Source organism: Salmo salar, chromosome 25 (assembly GCF_965601325.2).
Source record: "Salmo salar chromosome 25, fSalSal1, whole genome shotgun sequence".
Classification (NCBI taxonomy): Eukaryota; Metazoa; Chordata; class Actinopteri; order Salmoniformes; family Salmonidae; genus Salmo; species Salmo salar.
The window spans coordinates 28,080,127-28,093,522 of NC_138315.1; the positions used below are offsets into that span (position 1 = coordinate 28,080,127).

At 43.3% G+C, this 13,396-nt stretch overlaps 1 protein-coding gene across 2 annotated transcripts in view; it reads left to right on the forward strand.

Annotated features, from left to right (window-relative positions):
* Nucleotides 1-245: 245 nt before the first annotated feature.
* The window catches only part of ube2e3 (ubiquitin-conjugating enzyme E2E 3 (UBC4/5 homolog, yeast)), a 37,386-nt gene continuing 24,235 nt past the window's right edge, over nt 246-13,396 (forward strand). Inside the window, exons 1-3 of one of the 2 annotated variants that reach the window (XM_014173635.3) lie at nt 246-512; nt 1,525-1,732; nt 3,441-3,491. In XM_014173635.3, the coding sequence (XP_014029110.1) occupies nt 1,536-1,732; nt 3,441-3,491 (248 nt within the window). In that variant the 5' untranslated portion in view covers nt 246-512; nt 1,525-1,535. The remainder of the gene's footprint in view (nt 513-1,524; nt 1,733-3,440; nt 3,492-13,396) is intronic. The other variant, NM_001139598.1, reaches the window with a different exon arrangement.

Below are 13,396 nucleotides of genomic sequence, written 5' to 3' on the forward strand. Positions count from 1 at the left end.
CTTCACTTGAATGAATATCAGAGGACTGCAAGTAGTGACAGCCAGTACATTTCCCGCTGTTTGCTCTATGACCATCGTTTGGAAGTGAGAGTGAAACAGATCCCCTTGTCTCAATCTCAATGGACCCAAAGCAACGATTGACTCACTCGCTACCCAGCGCCACCTGTCTCTTCTAAGCCAGTAATGCAGCGCCTCCTCTCCTTCCGATTCTCCAATGTTCACAGCTTGGCCGGAGCTCGTCGTCTTCCCGGCTACAATTCCACCGGATTTTTAACACTCCTACCCGGCCTAAATCAGGACGAGACCACGCTAAAGGTAAAGAACAAGCTCCAAGGATCCGGGAGAGTCTAGGTTAGGCGGAGAAAGATCGTCCTTTCTTGTTTTTTTCAGCGCTGTCGTGTTAGAGGGAGCTTGCTCGGAACTGACTTCATGCATCAGTTGACTTGGTACACCATGCTGATACTGGAGTCTCCTACCATAACAAACCTTGCCGATCTACAAAGGACTCTAAGGTCGGATTCGAAACATGTACTGTTCCTTAGAATGCGTCAATTGAATTATAGTCGATACGCTCCTATTCGTCGGGTATAGACGTATAATAATCCTCTCCTAAAGTGAGAGAAACATGCTATGTTTTATTTAGCTCGCCTGCCTGTCTTGCGAGCCCCCTTGCTGCAAATAGGTGCAATTATGCTTTCCTTGCAGCTCTTCATTCGTATTCTCCAAACCAATATTTGTGTGATGGTGGCTATGCTGTAGGCTAGCTAGAAGTGTTTTGTATCATTGTTTTCTATTGCTTGGCGTTTGACAGCTAAATCATTCGGGAACTCACCCCAAAACGAGGGTACAGTACCCTAGTCATTAGTCACAAGGTTTGAATCCGAGCCTTCTTTTATTACCGACCACAAGGCTTCAAATAAACTGCGATAATGTAACAATATTTGCACGCGTGTTATGGGTCTATACGGGGATTATTAAAAGCCAATTGAATCGAGCTAATGGAATGATTTGGTGACCCTTATCTAACCATATAGCTTGATATAGGCGTGTGGTGTGACCATTATGGATTATGGAATCATCAAGAACATCGTTTGTCCATCAAAATGACAGTGATTTAAATAAAGTACTCTAATGGATATTATGTTTAAATAGTTTGTAGCTTTTGCTTATAAATAACTTTTGATGAATACTCAGTAATGCTCAACATCCAACCATCAAATTGACAGACAGGACATAGGCCTGAATAGGCCTATTCATGTAGGTTACAAACCACAGACCAGCCCACAAAGGGGTCTACCAGTCCAGTGAATTATGTAAAGTTGAGGAGGTAACCAAATATCTGATGATGAGCAACACCTATCTCTCTCGGCTGGATATCAATAATCACAGCTGCAATAACATCATGCGTAGATTCAATGCAGTTATCGATTAGCTGTAGCCTATGACCATGTTATTATCCAAAGTTATGATGTAGGTATCAGAGTTATTGAAACAGTGCATAACTTTTCTGTTCTTTCTTCATAGGGGGAATCAAAATGTCCAGTGAAAGACAAGGGCGGTCAGATGATGAGAGTCCAAGCACCAGCAGTGGTAGTTCTGATGCGGACCAGCGAGACCCGGCGGTGCCGGAGCCCGAGAGAAAACAGCAGCCCGCCACACCCCCTCAGCAACAGAAGAAACCTACCAAATTATCCAGCAAGACTACCGCCAAGTTGTCCACTAGTGCTAAAAGGTAATGTCTTCATTATCACTGTCTTCTTCCAATTTGGAATAATTCATAATTACTGTAGCCTACATCCTTCTGCTAAACTGAGTAGCCTAATGTAAGAATTATGATTAATTTATAATGCTTTAATCCTTTGAGTCACAAATCCTATTATGATAGGAGCCATTTTTTAAAATCTATTATTCATGTGCCAAATAAGATTATTAAAAACTACAGCCATTGTACTACATTATCATATGTAGTAAAGGCTTTATTATTAAGTTGTTTGATCAAGGTTTTGTGAAGTATTGATAGTGACCTATTCTCCTTATCATGTCACAATATTTAATGATATGTGAGAGGATGATAGTCACTTTAACATACATAAATGTTTAGCAGTTTTCAATCTTATCTGAACTTCAAAAATAAACAGAATGATCTACACAATAGCCCTTAAAGTGTCAATCAGCAGTTGAAACGGCGGCAGGTTGCCTAGTGGTTAGAGCGTTGGACTAGTAACCGAAAGGATCCCCGAGCTGACAAGGTAGAAATCTGTCGTTCAGCCCCTGAACAAGGCAGTTAACCCACTGTTCCTAGGCCGTCATTGAAAATAAGAATTTGTTCTTAACTGACTTGCCTAGTTAAATAAAGGTCAAATAAAAAAATAAAAACACAATAACCAAGCCTTAACCCCGCCCCTGTTTCATTCAAAAGCTGAGGAATGGGGCTGGAGAAATGCAATCACTTTCAAATTCATGGACAGCACTATGGATGCACACGGACTGACCATCCATGATATTGAAATTATAGTTTCAACCATGTTTTAAGGCTATATAGTGTTTGTTTACATTTAAGTTGTTTACAAACAATGGAGTTGTATTCTTCAAGAATCAGTGGGTAAATATCATTAATTTATAAGTCCTAAAATGTATCTAGCAACTGCTGATTTCCCCTTTAATATATGTATCAAATACTAACAGTAGACCAGAATAGAAATGTATTTAAAGGCAAGTATGTCAAAATCCTCCCCTTTTTCTCCCTTACGAACTGTTAATAATGCTTTAGTAACAGCCCCCTACGCAGCTCTTTCTGGTTTAAAGCCCTTGTCATATATACCAGAGGTCCTCCCCCCTCCCTCTCCCTCTTTGCCTCATTTGCATATAAGCTTTAAAAGAAAATCTTTTGTGCTTAATGTGACTGGAATGGGTGGATGAGTGGCGGGGTTGGAGGTTAGGGGAGCTAGCTTTGTGCTGGGGGTGAGAGTGTTGTTTTGGGGTGAACGGATGGGAAGAAACGAAGGAGAGAAAGTTTTGCTGTTTTGGGCTTCGGGTTCTGCCTGGGAGAACAAAGAGGAAGCAGCCATGTTAGCTGTGCTGAGCAGAGAGAGAGAGAGAGAGAGGGAGAGAGAGAGGGAGAGATATAGAGAGAGAGAGAGAGCCGTGCAGTTAGAGCTACATTGGTAGAGGGCAGTGTAAGTCCCTAGTCTACATGGCTACTCTAGTTTAGTGCTGTAAAATCTCTTCTCTTTTCCCCTCTCATTTCTTTCTCTCTCTCTCTGACAGCGAGGTCCACAATAGAAACAAGTCTGTTGACTTTGCTGTGTTTTTATCCTTGATGATTTTTTATGTGTGTATTGTTCATCCCTACAGGGCTGCTCTAGTCTAGTGCTGTTGAGTCTCTTCTCTCACAGCCCTGTTCTCATAGCTTCAACGACTGTTTCATTTATTTCCCACAGAATCCAGAAGGAGCTTGCTGAGATCACTCTGGATCCACCACCTAACTGCAGGTATTGCAAAGATTTCATATTCATTTTTATTCTGTTTGTGCTCTTTTTTGGATGAGACTGAAGGCTGTCAGTTATGTGTTCTGCTGTCACACAAAACTGTTGCAGATATTTATTTGAACATGTTGTATTACTTGTCATATTAAAGTGTTCTAATAGGACATTCATATTATTCCAATGCCTGGCTTCAAAGCAGAGACGAAGAGGATGGTCTGGTTTGATGGTTTTTGATGTGTTAAATCATTGATGTTTAGCTATGGTTTTTGCACTGTCATGTTTTCAATAATGCAACAGATGCTGCATTTATGCGGACTGTCTTTGATTCCATCCTACATGCTGTTGATCTCTGTCCATTTAGATTCCATCTGTTGTAACGAGGTTGACATAGATATGTGTTTATAATGGAGTTGACATAGATATGTGTTTATAATGGAGTTGACATAGATATGTGTTTATAATGGAGTTGACATAGATATGTGTTTATAATGGAGTTGACATAGATATGTGTTTATAATGGAGTTAACATAGATATGTGTTTATAATGGAGTTGACATAGATATGTGTTTATAATGGAGTTGACATAGATATGTGTTTATAATGGAGTTGACATAGATATGTGTTTATAATGGAGTTGACATAGATATGTGTTTATAATGGAGTTAACATAGATATGTGTTTATAATGAAGTTGACATAGATATGTGTTTATAATGGAGTTGACATAGATATGTGTTTATAATGGAGTTGACATAGATATGCCTTTATAACGGAGTTGACACAAATACGCGTTTATGACAGAGTTGACAGTTATGTGTTTATAACAGAGTTGGCATAGATACCGTATGTGTTTATAATAGAGTTGACATAGATACAGTATGTGTTTATAATAGAGTTGGCATAGATATGTGTCTATAACAGAGTTGACCTGGATATGTTTTTATAAAGCAGATGGGATGCTGCAGATTCAGTTTAATTAGAAAATGTATGATTTTATGTTTTTGGATGACCGCTGAAGAATTTTGCATCATACTTTTTAGCTGTTAAACAAGTCTTACTGTTTGCTGTTAAACAACTGTTTGCTGTTAAACAAGTCTTTTGGAGAGAGAAAAAATTGTCTGTTTAGATTCTTGAATGCCCTTTTGTCATCCTTGAGTCTTCTGAAATTCAATTGCAGTCATGCGATTTGATAAACTTACAATACTTTGCTTACTGGGGTGTGCAAATGTTCTTTATCCAAACCACTATTGCACAGATACCGACAGTTGTATTTTCATCATTCTTTTGTTGTTGCATTTTAAATGTCTTCAACCAAGGAGAAATTACAGACAGAGTTTGAGTTATGCCTCTGAAATTGGGTTTCATTCTGTCATTAAGTGTATTAGCTCTAATGACTTTGACCCCAGCCTAGGAATGTCCTTCTAGAACATATTCATGAAGCAGCACTATGACATATGGTCTTTGTTTTGCTCTCTAGACCCAGGACTTAAAGGGGGGTTCTGGCATTCTTCAGACTAGCCCCTTCACCCCTCTATTGGGCTGCAACCATGAATTATTTCCTGTTAAACAAACCTCACCGTGCCCACTGCCTCTTTGAAAGCCCCTCTCTTATATAGAGATGATTCACATTACACCAATATTTCACTGTCATGGATTTTATGTTTAAGTGGACCCCAGTAAGAGTAGCTGCTGCATGTGTGACAGCAAATGTGGATCCTAATAAACTAAACTTAACACTAACCTCCGACATGAATTCCTTTGACTCCAGGTTTGTTGTTTTAGAATAGAATAAGTTACTGTGGTGTCATAGGGGTTGATATAGAGCCCGCTACCTTTAGAGACATTTATAAGAAACGTCTTTGGACAAACATTCCGGGGTGTAATTAGTCCAAAACATTTCGCAATGGAAACGGTTTACTCCAAACGTAAAAAGTTTTGCAACCGAAACAAGAGTTTCTATTGGAAAACTTCAGGTAGGTGCCTCCCTATATCGTTCCGTTTGCTTCTGTTTGCTTCTGTTTGGTTCCAAGTGAATACACCCCTGTTTTCTAAAATGCTGATGTTGCATGTATGCATAGGTTAAGTTAAGACTGCCTCACTGAGATGTAGATTGGATCACTGTGTCCCTGTGAACATGTGGTCGTGGATCATGGACCACAGATCAGCATGATGTGGGTGAATGTGTGGTCCTCCTCTGCCTGTTGTGTTGATGCGGTAGTGGTGAGCTCCAGCCCACACCGTGTGTCTTCTGGATTGAAACGGGGATCGATATCCTGCCCTGGCACAACTAGGGCATTCCCGAGACAACCTTTGATAATGGTAATTGACAGTGCAGGGCCTTTCTCGGTCTAATCCTTCACTCTGTGCTGTGCACTTTGAGTAGGAGTGCTGATATAGGATCAGTTTTTCCTTTTAGATTATAACAAATATGATTAAATGGACAAGGGGGACCTGATCCTAGATCAGCACTGCTGTCATGGTGTGTGCGTGCGTGGCTCATGAATCCCCTTTCAGTCAATTGGACAGTCAGTCTCTGGTTGTGTTCCAAATAGCATGCTGTTCCCTATACAGTGCACACATTTACCTGGAGGCTGCCTGGGACACACATCCCCAGTGGCCAGTGCATTTACCTGGAGGCTGCCTGGGACATTACAGTGGTTTGATGGTAATGTGTCACATTTAGGCTCACTGTGTTGATAGTGCCTTGGCCCACAACTTGGCTCTAATTTCAGTTGGTTTAGATAGCCTAGTTCATTGTTGTTGGTTTTGGTTACAGTATCAACTATCAAATATTTTCCTTGTTCTTTCACCTTAGGCCCTCCTGTACTCCAAATTGACACAATAACACACACACCACACACACACACACACACACACACACACACACACACACACACACACACACACACACACACACACACACACACACACACACACACACACACACACACACACACACACACACACACACACACACACACACTACTTACTACACTAAACCAAGGGCAAGCTCTCCTGCAATTTGATGCTAAGAATTACAGACTTAATGCCATTACTGAATGCCATTCTTAAACAGATGAATTAAAACATTGCCTCTGTGTTGCTGGTCCACATTGGCCAGCGACCCAGTGTACTGATGTTCCCTCTAGGAACCTATTCTAGTCTATTCATATTCAGTAACCTGATCGATGATGGCTTTAATGTTTATGCCGATGCTATTGGATAGTAATGCAGAGAAGCACTGCTATTGATGAAACACCAACGCCACCATGTAGACCTGTCTGACCACACATAAACACACATGTTTATGAGCAAAGGACATATATGGGGATGTATTCTCCTTTAGAAAAGGAAAAACATCTAAATGACTACATGACTGAATGAAATAAAGCTACTATAAAGCACATCAACTGTATAGTCTAGTCTGCTCCGTTTGTAATGTACCTTGACATGCGATCCTTCCCGCGCCTGTCTTCCTGGTATTGGTTTACAACGTGCGCTCTGCTCACTTCTTCTTCGAAAGGACAAAGTGCTAATAGCCATGGAATTTCTAGTGCGAGTGAACACATTGTAGCAAACAACCATCAACAGCACTGGAAAATGGATTGAAGCTTCTGCATCTGCACAGCATATCCAGTCAATCTCAATGTGACTTCCCTTGTTAAATAAAGGATACATAATCATTGAAAATAGTTAGATACAAGATATAATTGTGTATACATTGGAGCTGTTCTTCTTGTTAGCTTGCATTGTGTATTGCTAGTTTATTCTGCATGGCAGGTTAAATTTCACCGTCTGGCCACCCCTACCTCTACTCTTGTTAGAAGACAGTGGGTGGAATTCATCTTTTTCATCATCTGGTTTCTAGAGGGATACTGTTGAATAATCATTTAGACAAATTATGAAAAGGCCTTCTCCATCTTATTTGTCCATGTTCCATTAATTTATTCAAACAATCTCATTTGTATATAATTGGTAGATTAGTTCAGTAATTGGTGATTCTTTTCTGCGTACAGTCTAGTTCAGAAACAGATCAGGAAAGAAGCAATGTTAGTGTGTATCACTATAGAACAGGCTCATCCAGAGAAACTCTACACACACTGTACCCCACAGCTGTATTCTATGTATCTTGTCATGATTACACCTAAAGCAAGCAGTGCATGTAGAATGGGCTATGAAGAAATATAATGCTGATTTCTCTGCCCTGTTCATCCAAGCTGATCTACCTTGAATAAACGTTTAAAGAAAGCTCTACACTCTTAGAAGAAAAGGTGCTATCTTCGGCTGTCCCCATAGGAGAACCCTTAGAAGCACCCTTTTTGGTTCCAGGTAGAACCCTTTTGGGATCCATGTAGAACCTTTTCCAAAGAGGGTTCTACTTGGAACCCAAAATGGTTCTACCTGAAACCAAGAAGGGTTCTCCTTTGGGGACAGCTGAAGAACCCTTTTGGAACCCTTTAGGCTGGAATGTGTCATTAAGGTTTGATGCACAGATTTGATATGAATCAGAGTTAGTTGGTAGTCGCCTGCTGCTGGCAGTCTGTCAGTTACTGCCTGGTCTGTCAGCTGTGGTAGGCGTCTTGGACATTCTACCCTGCATTACTGTGGGGTCACACAGTGGAAGACTGTCCCCACTGCCACGTACACATAGGCCAAAGAGTCACCCCCTCTATCCCCCTTCTCACCCCTTCAATCCCCCCTCCCCGCTTCCCTCCCCCCTGTCTCCCTCACCCCCTCACCCCCAGGACAGTGAAAAGGTTGTTCTATCCTGTCATAGCACGCAGGTTAGCATTTTTCTTGTTCTGGAAGCAACTCTGCAGAGTGATCACTAGTCGGCACAGACAAATTCCTCAAATCTGATTTTAAACCTAACCCTAACCTTAACCACACTGCTAACCCTAATGCCTGACCCAAACTTCAATTTACACCAAAAAGCTCATTTTAGTTTTCATGTATTTTTACAATATAGCCAATTTTGACTTTGCAGATGGCCTATCTAAGAGTTCTGCCCCCAGGACAAGACTCATGACAATAAACGTCAACCTGCTCTCTATACCTGTCATGCTTTGTGTGGCTTTATGTGTTCAATCCCCTCAGGGATCGTATACTCATATTTCAATAGAAGCGGTGTCATGTGTTGTTAGTTTATTATTATCTGTCTGTACCACCAGTCCCTTCTTAAGGTAAAACTGCTGTCCACTCCGTTCTTAAGGTCAAACTGCTGTCCACTCCGTTCTTAAGGTCAAACTGTCCACTCCGTTCTTAAGGTCAAACTGCTGTCCACTCCAGTCCCTTCTTAAGGTCAAACTGCTGTCCACTCCAGTCCCTTCCTAAGGTAAAACTGCTGTCCACTCCAGTCCCTTTGTAATGTAAAACTGCTGTCCACTCCCTTCTTAAGGTAAAACTGCTGTCCACTCCCTTCTTAAGGTAAAACTGCTGTCCACTCCGTTCTTAAGGTCAAACTGCTGTCCACTCCCTTCCTAAGGTACACCTGCTGTCCACTCCCTTCTTAAGGTAAAACTGCTGTCCACTCCGTTCTTAAGGTCAAACTGCTGTCCACTCCCTTCCTAAGGTACACCTGCTGTCCACTCCCTTCTTAAGGTAAAACTGCTGTCCACTCCGTTCTTCAGGTCAAACTGCTGTCCACTCCAGTCCCTTCCTAAGGTAAAACTGCTGTCCACTTCCTTCTTAAGGTAAAACTGCTGTCCACTTCCTTCCTAAGGTAAAACTGCTGTCCAGTTCCTTCCTAAGGTAAAACTGCTGTCCACTTCAGTCCCTTTGTAATGTAAAACTGCTGTCCACTCCAGTCCCTTCCTAAGGTAAAACTGCTGTCCACTCCAGTCCCTTCCTAAGGTAAAACTGCTGTCCACTCCAGTCCCTTCCTAAGGTAAAACTGCTGTCCACTCCAGTCCCTTCTTAAGGTAAAACTGCTGTCCACTCCAGTCCCTTCCTAAGGTAAAACTGCTGTCCACTCCAGTCCCTTCCTAAGGTAAAACTGCTGTCCACTCCAAAATCAAATCAAATGTATTTATATAGCCCTTCGTACATCAGCTGATATCTCAAAGTCCTGTACAGAAACCCAGCCTAAAACCCCAAACAGCAAGCAGAGCATGTGAAAGAAGCACGGTGGCTAGGAAAAACTCCCTAGGAAAAACTCCCTAGAAAGGCCAAAAACCTAGGAAGAAACCTAGAGAGGAACCAGGCTATGAGGGGTGGCCAGTCCTCTTCTGGCTGTGCAGGGTGGATATTATAACAGAACATGGTCAAGATGTTAAAATGTTCATAAATGACCAGCATGGTCAAATAATAATAATCATAGTAGTTGTCGAGGGTGCAACAAGCACGTCCGGTGAACAGATCAGGGTTCCATAGCCGCAGGCAGAACAGTTGAAGCTGGAGCAGCAGCACGGCCAGGTGGACTGGGGACAGCAAGGAGTCATCATACCAGGTAGTCCTGAGGCATGGTCCTAGGGCTCAGGTCCTCCGAGAGAAAGACAGAAAGAGAGAAAGAGAGAATTAGAGAGAGCATATTTAAATGCACACAGGACACCGGATAAGACAAGAGAAATACTCCAGATGTAACAGACTGACCCTAGCCCCCCGACACATAAACTACTGCAGCATAAATACTGGAGGCTGAGACAGGAGGGATCAGAAGACACTGTGGCCCCATCCGATGATACCCCCGGACAGGGCCAAACAGGCAGGATATAACCCCACCCACTTTGCCAAAGCACAGCCCCCACACCACTAGAGGGATGTCTCCAACCACCAACTTACCATCCTAAGACAAGGCCGAGTATAGCCCACAACGATCTCCGCCATGGCACAACCCAAGGGGGGGCGCCAACCCAGACAGGAAGACCACGTCAGTGACTCAACCCACTCAAGTGACGCACCCCTCCCATGGACGGCATGGAAGAACACCAGTAAGCCAGTGACTCAGCCCCTGTAAAAGGGTTAGAGGCAGAGAATCCCAGTGGAAAGAGGGGAACCGGCAAGGCAGAGACAGCAAGGGCGGTTCGTTGCTCCAGCCTTTCCGTTCACCTTCACACTCCTGGGCCAGACTATACTTAATTATAGGACCTACTGAAGAGATAAGTCTTCAGTAAAGACTTAAAGGTTGAGACTGAGTCTGCGTCTCTCACATTGGTAGGCAGACCATTCCATAAAAATGGAGCTCTATAGGAGAAAGCCCTACCTCCAGCCGTTTGCTTAGAAATTCTAGGGACAATTAGGAGGCCTGCGTCTTGTGACCGTAGCGTACGTGTAGGTATGTACGGCAGGACCAAATCGGAAAGATAGGTAGGAGCGAGCCCATGTAATGCTTTGTAGGTTAGCAGTAAAACCTTGAAATCAGCCCTTGCCTTAACAGGAATCCAGTGTAGGGAGGCTAGCACTGGAGTAATATGATCACATTTTTTGGTTCTAGTCAGGATTCTAGCAGCCGTATTTAGCACTAACTGAAGTTTGTTTAGTGCTTTATCCGGGTAGCCGGAAAGTAGAGCATTGCCGTAGTCCAGCCTAGAAGTAACAAAAGCAAGGTAAAACTGCTGTCCCCTCCAGTCCCTTCCTAAGGTAAAACTGCTGTCCACTCCCTTCTTAAGGTAAAACTGCTGTCCACTTCAGTCCCTTTGTAATGTAAAACTGCTGTCCACTCCAGTCCCTTCCTAAGGTAAAACTGCTGTCCACTCCAGTCCCTTCCTAAGGTAAAACTGCTGTCCTCTTCAGTCCCTTCCTAAGGTAAAACTGCTGTCCACTCCAGTCCCTTCCTAAGGTAAAACTGCTGTCCTCTTCAGTCCCTTTATAATGTAAAATTGCTGTCCTCTCCAGTCCCTTCCTAAGGTAAAACTGCTGTCCTCTTCAGTCCCTTTATAATGTAAAATTGCTGTCCTCTCCAGTCCCTTCCTAAGGTAATGCTAGTAAAATGAAATGCATGCTCTTCAACAGATCGCTGCCTGCACCCGCCCGCGCGACTAGCTTCACTACTCTGGACGGTTCTGACTTAGAATATGTGGACAACTATAAATACCTAGGTGTCTGGCTAGACTGTAAACGCTCCTTCCAGACTCACATTAAGCATCTCTAATCCAAAGTTAAATCTAGAATCGGCTTCCTATTTCACAACGAAGCCAACTTCACTGCTGCCAAACATACCCTCGTAAAACTGGCTATCCTACCGATCCTTGACTTTGGTGATATCATTTACAAAATAGCCTCCAATACCCTACTCAGCAAATTGGATGCAGTCTATCACAGTGCATCCGTTTTGTCACCAAAGCCCCATATACTACCCACCACTGCGACCTGTATGCTCTCGTTGGCTGGTCCTCGCTACATATTAGTCGCCAAACCCACTGGCTCCAGGTCATCTATAAGTCTTTGTTAGGTATAGCTCCGCCTTATCTCTGCTCACTGGTCACCATAGCAACACCCACCCGTAGCACGCGCTCCAGCAGGTATATTTCACTGGTCACCCCCAAAGCCAACACCTCCTTTGGGCACCTTTCCTTGCAGTTCTGTGCTGCCAATGACTGGAACGAATTGCAAAAATCACTGAAGTTGGAGACTTATATCTCCCTCACTAACTTTAAACGTCAGCTGTCAGAGCAACTTACCGATCGCTGCAACTGTACACAGCCCATCTGTAAATAGCTCATCCAACCAACTACCTACCTCATCCTCATATTTGTTTTTGTTTTTCTGCTCTTTTGCATACCAGTATTTCTACTTGCACATCATCATCTGCACATATATCACTCCAGTGTAAATTGCTAAATTGTAATTACTTTGCCACTATTGGCCTATTTATTGCCAGTCCCTTCCTAAGGTAAAACTCCTGTCCACTCCAGTCCCTTCCTAAGGTAAAACTCCTGTCCACTCCAGTCCCTTCCTAAGGTAAAACTGCTGTCCACTCCAGTCCCTTCCTAAGGTAAAACTGCTGTCCACTCCAGTCCCTTCCTAAGGTAAAACTGCTGTCCACTCCGTTCTTAAGGTCAAACTGCTGTCCACTCCCTTCTTAAGGTAAAACTGCTGGCCACTCCGTTCTTAAGGTCAAACTGCTGTCCACTCCAGTCCTTTTGTAATGCAAAACTGCTGTCCACTCCAGTCCCTTCCTAAGGTAAAACTGCTGTCCACTCCAGTCCCTTCTTAAGGTCAAACTGCTGTCCACTCCAGTCCTTTTGTAATGTAAAACTGCTGTCCACTCCAGTCCCTTCCTAAGGTAAAACTGCTGTCCACTCCAGTCCCTTCCTAAGGTAAAACTGCTGTCCACTCCAGTCCCTTCCTAAGGTAAAACTGCTGTCCACTCCAGTCCCTTCTTAAGGTAAAACTGCTGTCCACTCCAGTCCCTTCCTAAGGTAAAACTGCTGTCCACTCCAGTCCCTTCCTAAGGTAAAACTGCTGTCCACTCCAGTCCCTTCCTAAGGTAAAACTGCTGTCCACTCCAGTCCCTTCCTAAGGTAAAACTGCTGTCCAGTCCCTTCCTAAGGTAAAACTGCTGTCCACTCCAGTCCCGGCTCTTCCTTCCTCTCTGTAGTCTTTCTACATGCTCTGTGCTGGCTGCCTTTCAAACACACATTTACTCCTGAGATGAAGTAATACTATTTATCTGGCTGGACCTGCCCTGGCTGGCTGCTATCAGAGTCCCACTGGGGTTTGCTGTGGAACAAGATTACCCAGCAGAAACACACACACACACCTTGTCTGCCCCTGTGCCCCATCAAACTGCCCTCTGGCCTTCCCACACCTCTCTATAGGACGTTTCTCCACCTCCCCCCATTCATTATCACACACTTGATGTGTTATTGAAGTGTGTTATGTTGTGTTTGTTGCCTCTGTTCTGAGTGATTCATTCAGCGTATTAGCGTCACCTGTGTGAGGCCTTGCTTTGCCTGTAATTCATTATTTGTG